At 39.2% G+C, this 12705-nt stretch overlaps 1 protein-coding gene across 3 annotated transcripts in view; it reads right to left on the reverse strand.

The window, feature by feature from the left end:
• The window catches only part of RPGRIP1L (RPGRIP1 like), a 100552-nt gene that overhangs the window by 43350 nt on the left and 44497 nt on the right, over positions 1–12705 (reverse strand). For all 3 annotated transcript variants that reach the window (XM_013971052.2, XM_013971050.2, XM_005691981.3), the window contains exons 15-17: positions 7822–8274; positions 3767–3918; positions 168–546 (exon numbers count right to left, since the gene is read on the reverse strand). In XM_013971052.2, coding sequence (XP_013826506.2) covers positions 168–546; positions 3767–3918; positions 7822–8274 — 984 coding nt within the window. The remainder of the gene's footprint in view (positions 1–167; positions 547–3766; positions 3919–7821; positions 8275–12705) is intronic.

Raw genomic sequence — 12705 nt, forward strand, 5'->3', positions numbered from 1 at the left:
AACTATTAAGAAAATAACTACAAAAATATAATATTGTGGGTCCAAACTTTAAGATTATCTTAGAAGGCTAGAAAGATTAGTTACAAATAGAACATATCAATAACACTGAGGAATAATTTAGGTTTTCTTTTTTTAAACAATTTCATGGATTCAAGAAATAGGCTTACCTGAAATACATCTGTCATGTGCCAATGAAATCAGAGGCACATTGACTTTTCCTATGTAAATATTCTCCTGGGTATCACTATCATCAAATACATAAAAACTCAGAGACTCTGACTTAAGGTATCGATCCAAATCCATATTCATTGGCACTGGGAAACACATGTGATCATCAAACTGTGGATCATTGCTACTGGGAATGATGGCTGTGTCATGGTCTGCAAAATCAAAAAACTTGTACACAACATATGGGTGTGGCTGAAGATGGCTTGCTCGGGACTGCAGGTGGTTGCAACATCTTATTGTAATATGAAGTTCATTTAAGTTGCCATCTGTGGAATCAGTAGAACTGAGCTGAGCAGTTTTGGGTGCTTGATGACTTAACTGGAAAAACATACATATTTATATTACAGTAGTAATACAATGAAAAGTAAACAGCAGCTGCCAACCCCCAAACACAATAATTTTGTAAAAGGACCAAAAGACTGCAGATTTTCACTTCATAGTGAATTTCTCAGTAAAAGACTCTTGACACTTACTCAAAACCATATTCTCTAGAACCTGTGTACAGATGCTGTTAGCAGCAACTATAAAAGGGTGAACATACATGTAGAGATTGCTGTTAAAACAAACAAAAATTAATAAAGCCAAGAAAACAGTCTGATGTTTTTTAATTCTATTTAATGCTTAACAAGTAAAGTGAGCAGATAGGTTCAAAGATAAATGTTCCCTAGTTTACAATTTTATTAAGAGCTAATCCTTCAACTATTCCAGTTATTCTGATCATATCTCATTCTTAAGTGAGAACTAATGAACTTGATGGTACCCACTCAGACAGACAATTTTGTTATATTTGGGTTGGCCCTCATCCTGAACCAATGGGATTTGGGGATGCAGATACCTGAGGCTAAGCAACAAGGGAACAGAGTGAGAGATAAAACTTTGGAGGGGTAAAATCTTGGATTGGAGGGACTTTTCAGAAGACAGATGAGCAAAGGGAGTTATCAGGCAGAGTTGGAAGCTACTCTATGGCCCTCTATGGAACTATTACTCAGGCAATTGGTGCACAAGTACTCTAGCGAACAACTGCCTTGACGAAATGCTAAGCCTTTCGTAGCCGATGTGATCTGGGACAACAATGCAGTGTTGCAGTGTCAGAGAACTCTCCACCTCCCATGCAGGGATCTCTCTTTCACTGTATTTTTGAATCTGGGTTGAACATCTGGAACTTTTGATCCTAGAGAAGCTTATAAGAGAAAGAAAACAGAACTGAAGTCATAATCTCCTTAGTGGAGACATCTGGTGGTATGCTAAGTCACTTCAGTCGTGTCCAACTCTGTGCGACCCCATAGACGGTAGCCTACCAGGCTCCCCTGTCCCTGGGATTCTCCAGGCAAGAACACTGGTGTGGGTGGCCATTTCCTTCTCCAGTGCATGAAAGTGAAAGGGAAGTGGCTCAGTCGGGTCTGACTCTTAGCGACCCCATGGACTGCAGCCTACCAGGCTCCTCTGCCCATGGGATTTTCCAGGCAAGAGTACTGGAGTGGGGTGCCAATCTGAGAAGGGAATCACAGTACTGCTTTCCCAGGGCTACTTTGCATCTGGCTATAGAGGGACTGAGTGGAATGATTTACAAAGTACCCCTTCTGCTTCTCCCCTCAACCCTACCCACAACAGCTGAAGTTCCACCACTAAATGGCTCATTCAAATCATAAACTGGAAGTCTAAAACTCTTCAAATTACAAAAATTAATAAACCATGTGGTTTCACTATTTCTAATTCCCTTTTTCATAATGGCATTTCCCAAGGTGTACTCTGAAGAACATTAATCCAGAAAGATGATCGCTGGGACATGGGTGCCATTCTTTAAGTTTGGGAATCAATGTTATATTATGATGGTTCTTTTAATTGAAAGCTATAAAAACTGATTTCACCAAGCAAATACAATGAAAAGAGACTTTAATATAAGAGCATGCATAGTCACTCAGTCATGTCTGATTCTTTTGCAACCCCATGGACTATAGCCCGCCAGGCACCTCTGTCCATGAAATTTTCCTGGGAAGAATACTGGAGTGGGTTGCCATTTCCTTCTCCAGGGGATCTTCCGGACCCAGGGACTGAATCCACATCTCTAACATCTGCTGCATGGGCAGGTGGCTTCTTTACCACTGCTCCACCTTGGAAGCCTTTAATATAAGGCTATAGGGCTATCTCACAGAACTGTGTAGCAGAAATGTGGTTGTGTCTTAGGAAGGGAATGGGACTGGAAAACTATAGGAATTTACTCTTCATCTAGTTCTTCATTTTTCTCTGTATGCTTGCTCATTATTCTCTTTCTAAATACATTTTCTTTCCTTTGCAGTTTAACATGGTGGCAGATGGCTGCCCTATAGCTCCCAGCTTCCCACATTTCAGCCATGGAGAGTCTTACTCTCTCTTGATCTCAGAAAGCAGAATCTGATTGGCTCAGTTGGAGGCAGGTGGCTATTACTAAATCATTAATTATAATTGGGTGGAGTGGGAGAGAGCAGGATCATCAAATGTAAAGCTGGCCACTGGGGGCCCAGCCCCATGGACTGGAAGAGAGGGCAGTTCCAAGTGAAAAAAGAGAATTGTGCCTTGACTAGACATTCCAAAATATTTCTACTATATTCTATCCCTTTGTTACTTAAGTGTATACTTCATGCTTCCTCTTGAGATTCGAGTTATACTCAAATCTCAAAAGAAGCCCTAAAGTCAAGGGTCTTATTTAACTTTGCTCAATTTAGTCTTTTCTGCATTTATTGGATCATGGAATTCTTCTGGAAATAAGACTGTTAAGACTTCATGAAACACAGTTTGGAAAATGCTACTCTGAGGAGTTGCTTTTAAACCTCTAATTCTCAGTAAAAGAATATTCATTTTATATTCTACTTTGCATTTCAGAAAGCTACAGGTTCCTGAAACAGCTTGGAAGAAGTTGGAAACGGTTGGAAAAAAAGAATAACTGAAACTCCAAGAACAGCTATTCATTTCCTTAACAGCAGAAATTGTAATGAAAGTTACACCTGATGTGTAATATTAGCATTGCAATTCTATTTTTCAAAAGTGTCCTGAATAGCACAAGGGAGTTCCTTTGGGGTGACAGATCAATTCTGTATCTTGATTGTGGTGGTTGATACATTATATACAAATGATAAAACTGCACTGAACTCTGCTTCTTCCTACATAAACATACACACACACACATACACAAATAACAGTGTACACGCACACACACATAAGTGCATGTAAAAACTTAGAAAATCTGAATAAAATCTGTAGCCTAGTTAACAGTACTCGCCTAGTTAATAGTACTGTACCAATGTCAATTTCCTGGCTTTGATACTATACTGTAGTTACATAAAATATTACAACTGGGAGAAGCAGGGTGAAAGCTACATGGGACCTCTGTACATTTTTGCTACTTCCTGTTAAGTCTATGATTATTTTGACATAAAAAGTTTAAAAAAAGCGCCACTTGATGGCTGTGAAAGAAAGTGATTTCAGTTTAAAGCATGGTAATATAAAGAAATACTATAAAATTTCTGTGTCATAAAAGGGTTGTAAAGTCAAACAAGCTTACCCATTGTATTTGCTCTGGCCCCTTAAAATTTGATGTTATGTATCCCAAAGCCTTTGCCCGTTCTCGATAAAGCCGAATCGCTTGATCCATGGGAACTCTTAATCGGAACCAGTATTCCACTGTGCCAAAATTGGAGATGTCTCCTTTAGTTCCTACAAACCGATACATAACTCACTGTTAAAGTGGCCCCATAAATCAAAATATATACCAGTAAAACAAACATCAATGGTATTAGGCATTAAAACTATAAATTTTATACTGAATAAAATAATATATGACTTGCACACATGGTGTGTGACTGGCAAATAACAGAGAAAAAGAGAATAAATTACTTCTGCTAGTATGAGTTTCACTGTGTATTAAATATTATTAAAAAACTATGTTTGAGGTAGTCTAATTCACACTATTTCAATCCTTCTAACATGAAAAAAGATTTTTTTCTGATGCTATTTTTTTTAAACAAGCTGCACTCAATGTAGTCTGATACATACAATATGAAACCTCAAAACTATGAATGTGATATCCACATTATACTTCAAATTTCAAGAAATCTTTGGCACCTTCCTAATTTTTCTACTGTACCATAAGTACAGGGGAAAACACCATCAGTTCAGTTCAGTTCAGTCACTCAGTCATGTCCGACTCTTGACCCCATGAATCGCAGCACGCCAGGCCTCCCTGTGCATCACCAACTCCCGGAGTTCACTCAGACTCACGTCCATTGAGTCTGTGATGCCATCCAGCCATCTCATCCTCGGTCGTCCCCTTCTCCTCCTGCCCCCAATCCCTCCCAGCATCAGAGTCTTTTCCAATGAGTCAACTCTTCCCATGAGGTGGCCAAAGTACTGGAGTTTCAGCTTTAGCATCATTCCTGCCAAAGAAATCCCAGGGCTGATCTTCAAAATGGACTGGTTGGATCTCCTTGCAGTCCAAGGGACTCTCAAGAGTCTTCTTCAACACCACAGTTCAAAAGCATCAATTCTTTGGTGCTCTGCCTTCTTCACAGTCCAACTCTCACATCCATACATGACCACAGGAAAAACCATAGCCTTGACTAGATGGACCTTAGTCGGCAAAGTACGGTTGGTCATAACTTTTCTTCCAAGGAGTAAGCGTCTTTTAATTTCATGGCTGCAATCACCATCTGCAGTGATTTTGGAGCCCAAAAAAATAAAGTCTGACACTGTTTCCACTATTTCCCCATCTATTTCCCATGAAGTGATGGGACCGGATGCCATGATCTTCATTTTCTGAATGTTGAGCTTTAACCTTTAAGCCAACTTTTTCACTCTCCACTTTCATTTTCATCAAGAGGCTTTTCAGTTCCTCTTCACTTTCTGCCAGAAGGGTGGTGTCATCTGCATATCTGAGGTTATTGATATTTCTCCCGGCAATCTTGATTCCAGCTTGCGCTTCTTCCAGTCCAGTGTTTCTCATGATGTACTCTGCATATAAGTTAAATAAGCAGGGTGACAATATACAGCCTTGACGTACTCCTTTTCCTATTTGGAACCAGTCTGTTGTTCCATGTCCAGTTCTAACTGTTGTTTCCTGACCTTCAGGGAGTCCCCATGAAACCCTTTTAATGTTTTAGAAGATACCATACTTTATTATGCGGTAGTTTGAGCATTCTTTGGCATTGCCTGTCTTTGGGACTGGAATGAAAACTGACCTTTTCCAGTCCTGTGGCCACTGCTGAGTTTTCCAAATTTGCTGGCATGTTGAGTGTAGCACTTTTACAGCATCATCTTTCAGGATTTGAATTAGCTCAGCTGGAATTCCATCACCTCCACTAGGTTTGTTCATAGTGATGCTTTCTAAGGCCCACTTCACTTCATATTCCAACACATACCTACTGCCAAATCTATACTGTACGTAATATACCCTTGCATGTCTGCCCTGCACATCTTCAGTCCTTCTCACAACTCTGCGGCTCTTTATCTCTCTTCCTCTGTGACGACTTCCTCTATGGCTCCCAGGAGACTGGAGAGCTTCCTGCTTCCTTTGCAGGACTGAGGACTATGTCCCCACTAGGGCACTGACTGCTTTGGTAACTGTCACTTCACCAGTTTACTTCTCTATGACACTAAGTTTTTGAGGGCAGGATTTTTTGAAACCATGTGAATATATTATCTAAGCAATCAATAAAATAAAACCCCTCCCTAGAACCTAAGTCACCTTCTTTCTTTCTTGAGAAGGCTTCTTTGTTTGGCCTCTAGGATCTCTTGGTTTATCTCTTGGTTATACTTGGTTTCTCTCTTGGTTTATACTCTTGGTTTATCTCCCTCTTCACCGGTGACTCCTTAGTTGCCTTTTGGTGGCTCTTCCTCTTCCTCTTGAATGCTAAATTTTAGTTTCCCAACGCTCAATCTTTGGTCCCTTTCTCTTCTTTATGTACAGTTACTCTGTGAAATTATCTGGATCTAAGGCTTAAAATATATTCTGTATGCTAATGAATCCCACTTTTATATTTCTATCCCTGATCATCAGACTATTATATCCAACTGCTCATGTGACATTTCCACTTGGCTGTCTAATAGGCAGGTCAATTTGTTCACACACTATTCTTAAGTTTTCTTCCTCAAATCTGTTCCTCTCCCCAACCTATTTCAACAAATGGCTTCATCATTCTTCTAGCTGTTCACACCAAAATTCTTACCTTGCCTGTTTCTCTTGTTTCTCTACATTCAGCTGATGAACAAGTTTTTAAAGAAGAGTTAACCTACACTGAATATGACTATGTCTTATCACTACTTTCATTACCATTATCTTAATCCAAGCCACCATCCTCTTTCCACAGATTAATGCAATCACCTGAAAATGGTCTATTTCCCCTCTTGGCCTGTATAGACTATTCCTGCCACAGCACCTAGCATGGTTCTTCCAATATCTATGTGTGTTGGACTTCCCTGGTGGTGTGGTGGATAAGAATCCACCTGCCAATGCATAGGACATGGATTTGATCCCTTCTCTGGGAAGATTCCATATGCTGTGGAGCAACTAAGCCCAAGTATCATAACTATTGAGGTTGTGAGCTGCAACTACTGAGCCCGAGTGCTGTAATTACTGAAGCCTGTGAGCCTGTGCTCCGCAGCAAGAAAAGCTGCCTGCAACTACAGAGTAGCCCCAACTTGCTGCAACTAGAGAAAGCCAGTGTGCAGCAATGAAGACCCAGCACAGCCAAACAAACAAACAAAACACAAAAAAAACCTACGTGTGATCTCATAACTCACCTTCTCAAAACTATCCAATGACTTGCATCCGTCAGAGGAAAAAAAAAGTCCAAACATGGCCCACAAAGCTCTACAGCATGATCGGATCCCTGCCTACTGCTTTACCGTCATCTCTGCTCTAGTCACAGGCCGCCTCGATGTTCCTCCGATCGTCGGGTTTGTTTTTCCCTCAGGCCTTTGTGCTTGCTGTTCCCTCTGCCTGAAACAATCTTCCCCTGGGTGCTGACATGCAGCTTTCTTGTTAAAAAATGTTTCTAAAAGTATTTATTTGGCCGTGGGTCCTAGGTGCAGCACACACGCTCTCTAGTTGCATGGGCTTAGCTGCCCCATGGCTGATACGGACCTTTATTCAGGTCTCTCTATCAGTGTCATCCTGTAGGGAAGTCCTTATCTCAACAAGCAACCTTCCATCTCTCTCTTTAGCCTCTTGCTCCGATCATCTTTCATATCTAAGGATAGGTGTATAGTTTTACAGCCCATCTTCCCCTCTAGAAGGTATTCCCAGTGCTCAGTAACAGTGATAATGATATGCTCTTTAAAAAATATTTGATCAACATACTATAATTAATGTTTAATCAAACAGATATCAACATGGTAAATAAACATTTGTACTAAGAAGCTTTAAAAAATTAATAGCCATTGTACTGACATTATCAATGACATTTAAGAGTGCAATCGACAGTGGGCAGCTGAATCAGAGAACACTGTCCTTACCCTAAAGGCACCTTGAATCTGTGAGAGAAGATACTAATATGAAATGCCTTATTAATATAGAAACCAATCAGGGATTCAAACAGCCAAAGTCTGTAAGACTGTACTCACCAACCAAACTTGCTGTGCAAAATATTCGACCACTTTTTTCTAGAATTTCATGGAATCTCAACTGACAAGCTGCGATTGTTTCATAATCTGTGCTGTAAGCTTGATGGACCTCAAGAGTGACAGTATTTTTCTGAATGTATTGTAAGAATAAGTCATTAACATGAACGAGGTATTGAGAAGTAAAGTTATATTCTGGGTGAAGGCCCCGTACTATGGGAGTTGTCTGTAGTTCAAAATCATAGAAAGCGTAGGTACAGAAGGTGACAGGCTCTTTATCCCCAGATGCCTGTAAAACTTCGGAAGAAAAGGTTACTTTGTTGATATGGATTTCAAATAGATTTTCCCCTCGTTCTAAGTGAATGGTTTCATCAAATTCATCAACTGAGTCATCCGGCATGATTTCTGGCTTAAATTTGTACTGCTTGGTGCCATAGGCAATATCCTTTAATTGGGCTGCAAGAGAAGACACACAATTTAGAGGTTTTAAGGTGTTGATATATAAAGATACAAAGATACATATGACGTGGTGGGAAAATCTGAGGGCTCACAGTGTATAGTCCCAATCAAATTCTACAGCTACACTGTTTTTCTGTAACTGATACTGTGTTTTAAAGAAATCTATCATTTATTTTGACATCATTTAGTTAAAAAATTACAACTTAAGTGGTAATACAGGATATACCAGGAAAAAGGAGAAAGAAAAAAAAAAAGGCCTTTGAATGAATAACTGAGGTAAATATTTAGATTCCACTTGCTCCTTTGGTTTGGCTCTATTATCTTCTCTCCTTTAAAATAAATTTCTCTTCCCACTACTACCTTCTTGTCAGTTTATCCAAATATATATTTTTCTACTTTTGGGGATGATGGATATGTTTATTATCTTGATTATGGTGATAGTTTCACAGGTGTATATATATATGCCAAACTCCCAAATTATGCACTTTAAATATGTGCAATTTAAAGTATGTTCATCCAAAGAAATAAACATTTTTAAAAGTTGTGGTATGGTCAGAAATTTAAATATTGATTATAAATTTTATGATAGTAAATAATTATTGTTCATTTTTAGGTATAAATTGTTATTTTTTAAGACCTCAGTTAGATGCATCCTGAAATATTTATTGATGAAATGATATGGTATCTGAGATTTGTTTCAAAAGGATATGGGTAAGATGGAAGGGAGTTGGGGATACAGATGAAAAAAGACTGGCTATGAATTGATTGGCTATGTGATAAGTACATCAAAGTTTATCATATAATTATTTCCACTCATATATGTTTGAACTTTCCCATAAAGAATTAAATTTTTTAAAATAATAAAAGCATTATTCTGGGAAAAAAAAGTATGTTCATTATAATTCTATAAAGTTGCTCTTAAAATATATATATATCTTTCTAGATTAGAACATTCCTTCACATCATATACAAAAATAAACTCAAAATGGTTTAAAGATATAAGTGTAAAACCCGAAACCATGGAACTCCCAGAAGAGAACACAGGCAGAACATTCTTTGACATAAGTTATAGCAATATGTCTTCTGGATCTGCCTCCTAAGGCAAAAGAAATAAAAGCAAAACTAAATAAACTGGATCTAATTAAACTTAAAAGCTTTTGGACAGTAAAGGAAACTACTGACAAAACAAAAAGATAATCTACTGAATGCAGGAAAATATTTACAAATGATGCGATCTACAATGGGCTAACACCTCAAATACATAATATGAAAAAATGAAACCCAATATAAAAAAACTCAAAAAACTTCATTAAAAATGGCAGAAGACCTGAATAGATAATTCACCAAAGAAGACATACAGATGGCTGATAGGCACATGAAAAGATACTCAACATTGCCAATTATTAGAGAAATGCAAGTGAAAACCACAATGAGATATCACCTCACACCTGTCAGAATGGCTATGAAAAAGTGTACAGATAAACACTGGTGAGGGTGTGGAGAAAAGGGAACACGTGTATGCTGTTGGTGGGAATATAAACTAGTACAGCCATTATGGTAAGGAGTGTGGAAGTTCCTCAAAAAACTAAACAAAAACTACCATATAATCCAGCAATTCCATTCCTGGATATATATCCAGAAAAAACAAAAACACTACTGAAAAAGATAATACATGCACCCCAATGTTCATGTTGTTGTTCAGTTGCTGAGTTGTGTCTGACTCCTTGCAACCCCATGGACTGTAGCACGCCAGGCTCCCCTGTCCTTCACTATCTCCCTGAGTTTGCTCAAATTCATGTCCACTGAGTTGGTAATGCTATCTAACCATCTCATCCTCTACTGTCCCCTTCTCCTTTTGTCTTCAATCTTTCCCAGCATGAGGGATGAGGGTTTTTTCCAGTGAGTTGGCTCTTCCCATCAGGTGGTCAAAGTACTGAAGCTTCAGCATCAGTCCTTCCAATGAATATTCACGGTTAATTTCCTTCCTGATTGACTGGTTTGAGCTCCTTGCAGTCCAAGGGACTGTCAAGAGTCTTCTCCAACATCACCATTTGAAAGCATTGACTTTTTGATGCTCAGTCTTCTTTATGGTCCAAATCTCACCTCACATTCATACATGACTACTGGAAAAACCATAGCTTTGACTATACAGACCTTTGTTGGCAAAGTGATGTCTCTGCTTTTTAATACACTTTCTAGGTTTGTCATAGCTTTCCTTCCGAGGAGCAAGCGTCTTAATTTCATGGCTGTAGTCACAGTGATTTTGGAGCCCAAGAAAGTAAGATCTATCACTGCTTCCACTTTTCTCCCTTCTATCTACCACCATGAAGTGATGGGATCAGATGCCACGATCTTAGTTTTTCTGGATGTTGAGTTTTAAGCCAGCTTTTTCACTCTCCTTTTTTACCCTCATCAAGAGGCTCTTTAGCTCCTCTTTTCTTTCTGCCATTAGAATGTTATCATCTTCTTAACTGAGGTTGTTGATATTTCTCCTGACAATCTTGATTCTAGCTTGTGATTCATCCAGCCTGGCATTTCACATGATGTACTCTGTATATATGGACTTCCCTGGTGGCTCAGATGGTAAAGCATCTGTCTACAATGTGAGAGACCTGGGTTTGATCGCTGGGTTGGGAAGATTCCCTGGAGAAGGAAATGGCAACCCACTCCAGTACTCTTGCCTTGAAAATCCCATGGACAGAGGAGCTTGGTGCAGGCTACTATCCATGGGGTTACAAAGAGTCAGGCACGACTGAACGACTTCACTTTCCTTTTCACTTTCACTCTGTATATAAGTTAAATAAGCAGGGTGACAATATACAGCCTTGATGTACGCCTTTCCCAATTTTGAACCAGTCTGTTGTTCCATGTCCAGTTCTAATTGTAGCTTCTTGACTTGCAAACAGGTTTTTCAGGAGGCAGGTAAGGTGGTTAGGTATTCCCATCTCTTTAAGATTTTTCCACAGTTTGTTGTGATCCACAAAAAGGCTTTAGCATAGTCAAAGAAGCAGAAGTGGATGGTCTTCTGGAATTCCTTTGTTTTCTTTGTGATTCAATGAATGCTCATAGTAGCACTATTTACAACAGGCAAGACCTGGAGGCACCTAAGTGCCCATCAACAGATGAACAGATAAAGAAGATGTGGTATATATATGTATATACCCACACACACATATATAATACACACACACACACACACACACACACATAATGGAATATTACTCAACCATAAAAGAATGAAATTCTGATATTTGCAGCAATGTAGATGGACCTAGAGAATATTATACTTAGTGAAATAAATCAGAGAAAGACAAATAGTATATGATATCACTTATACATGGAACCTAAAAATGATACAAATTAATATATATGTAAAGCAGAAGCAGACTTCACAGATATAGGAAAAAGCTTGTGGTTACCAAAGGGGAGAAGGAAGTGGAGGGACAAACTAGGGAGTATGGGATTAGCAGATACAGACTACTATGTATAAAATAGATAAGCAACAAGGGTATATTGTATAGCACAGTGAATTATAGCCATTATCTCGTAATATCTTATAATGAAGTATAATCTACAAAAATACTGACTCATTATGCGGTACATCTGAAACTAATATATTGCAAATCAACTATATTTCAATAAAAAAACAAAAGATATGTCTCTTTCTGAATACATGTTTTCCTCTAGGTTACATCCAAACTTCTAAAAAGAGTAATGTCTACTTGTGTCTCCTATTCCTCATGCAACAGACACTCTTCCATCTCTTGTGAAAAGCATCTGCTTTACTTTTCTTGTGAAACTAGTCCAGAAAAAGTCACCAATAACCAATTGATTTCTAGAGTGAGTGGACTTTGGTCCTGTGTTACTTTGGGATTGGAATGAAAACTGACCTTTTCCAGCCCTGTGGCCACTGCTGAGTTACTTGATTTCCTTGCTTAATTGACAATGAAGACCACATCCTCTTCTGTGAACTTTTGTGGGATTCCATGTCGTCATCTGCCCTGCTTCTCCTCCTACCACTCTTATTCGTTAAGAGTTTCTCTGCTAGTTTTCTTGGAGAAGGCAATGGCACCCCACTCCAGTACTCTTGCCTGGAAAATCCCACAGATGGAGGAGCCTGTGGGCTGTAGTCCATGGGGTCGCTAAGAGTCGGGCATGACTGAGCGACTTCACTTTCACTTTCATGCATTGGGGAAGGAAATGGCAACTCACCCCAGTGTTCTTGCCTGGAGAATCCCAGGGACGGGGGAGCCTGGTGGGCTGCTGTCTATGGGGTTGCACAGAGTCGGACACGACTGAAGCGACTTGGTGGTGGCAGCAGCAGCAGCAGCAGCAGCAGCAGCTGCTGGTTTGCTAGGCTTCTGTTTTTATCCATTTTTTAGTCTATGTTTCATGAGTAATTGTATCCCTGTTTATTTTTTAATTAAT

Source organism: Capra hircus, chromosome 18 (genome assembly GCF_001704415.2).
Source record: "Capra hircus breed San Clemente chromosome 18, ASM170441v1, whole genome shotgun sequence".
NCBI classification, from domain to species: domain Eukaryota; kingdom Metazoa; phylum Chordata; class Mammalia; order Artiodactyla; family Bovidae; genus Capra; species Capra hircus.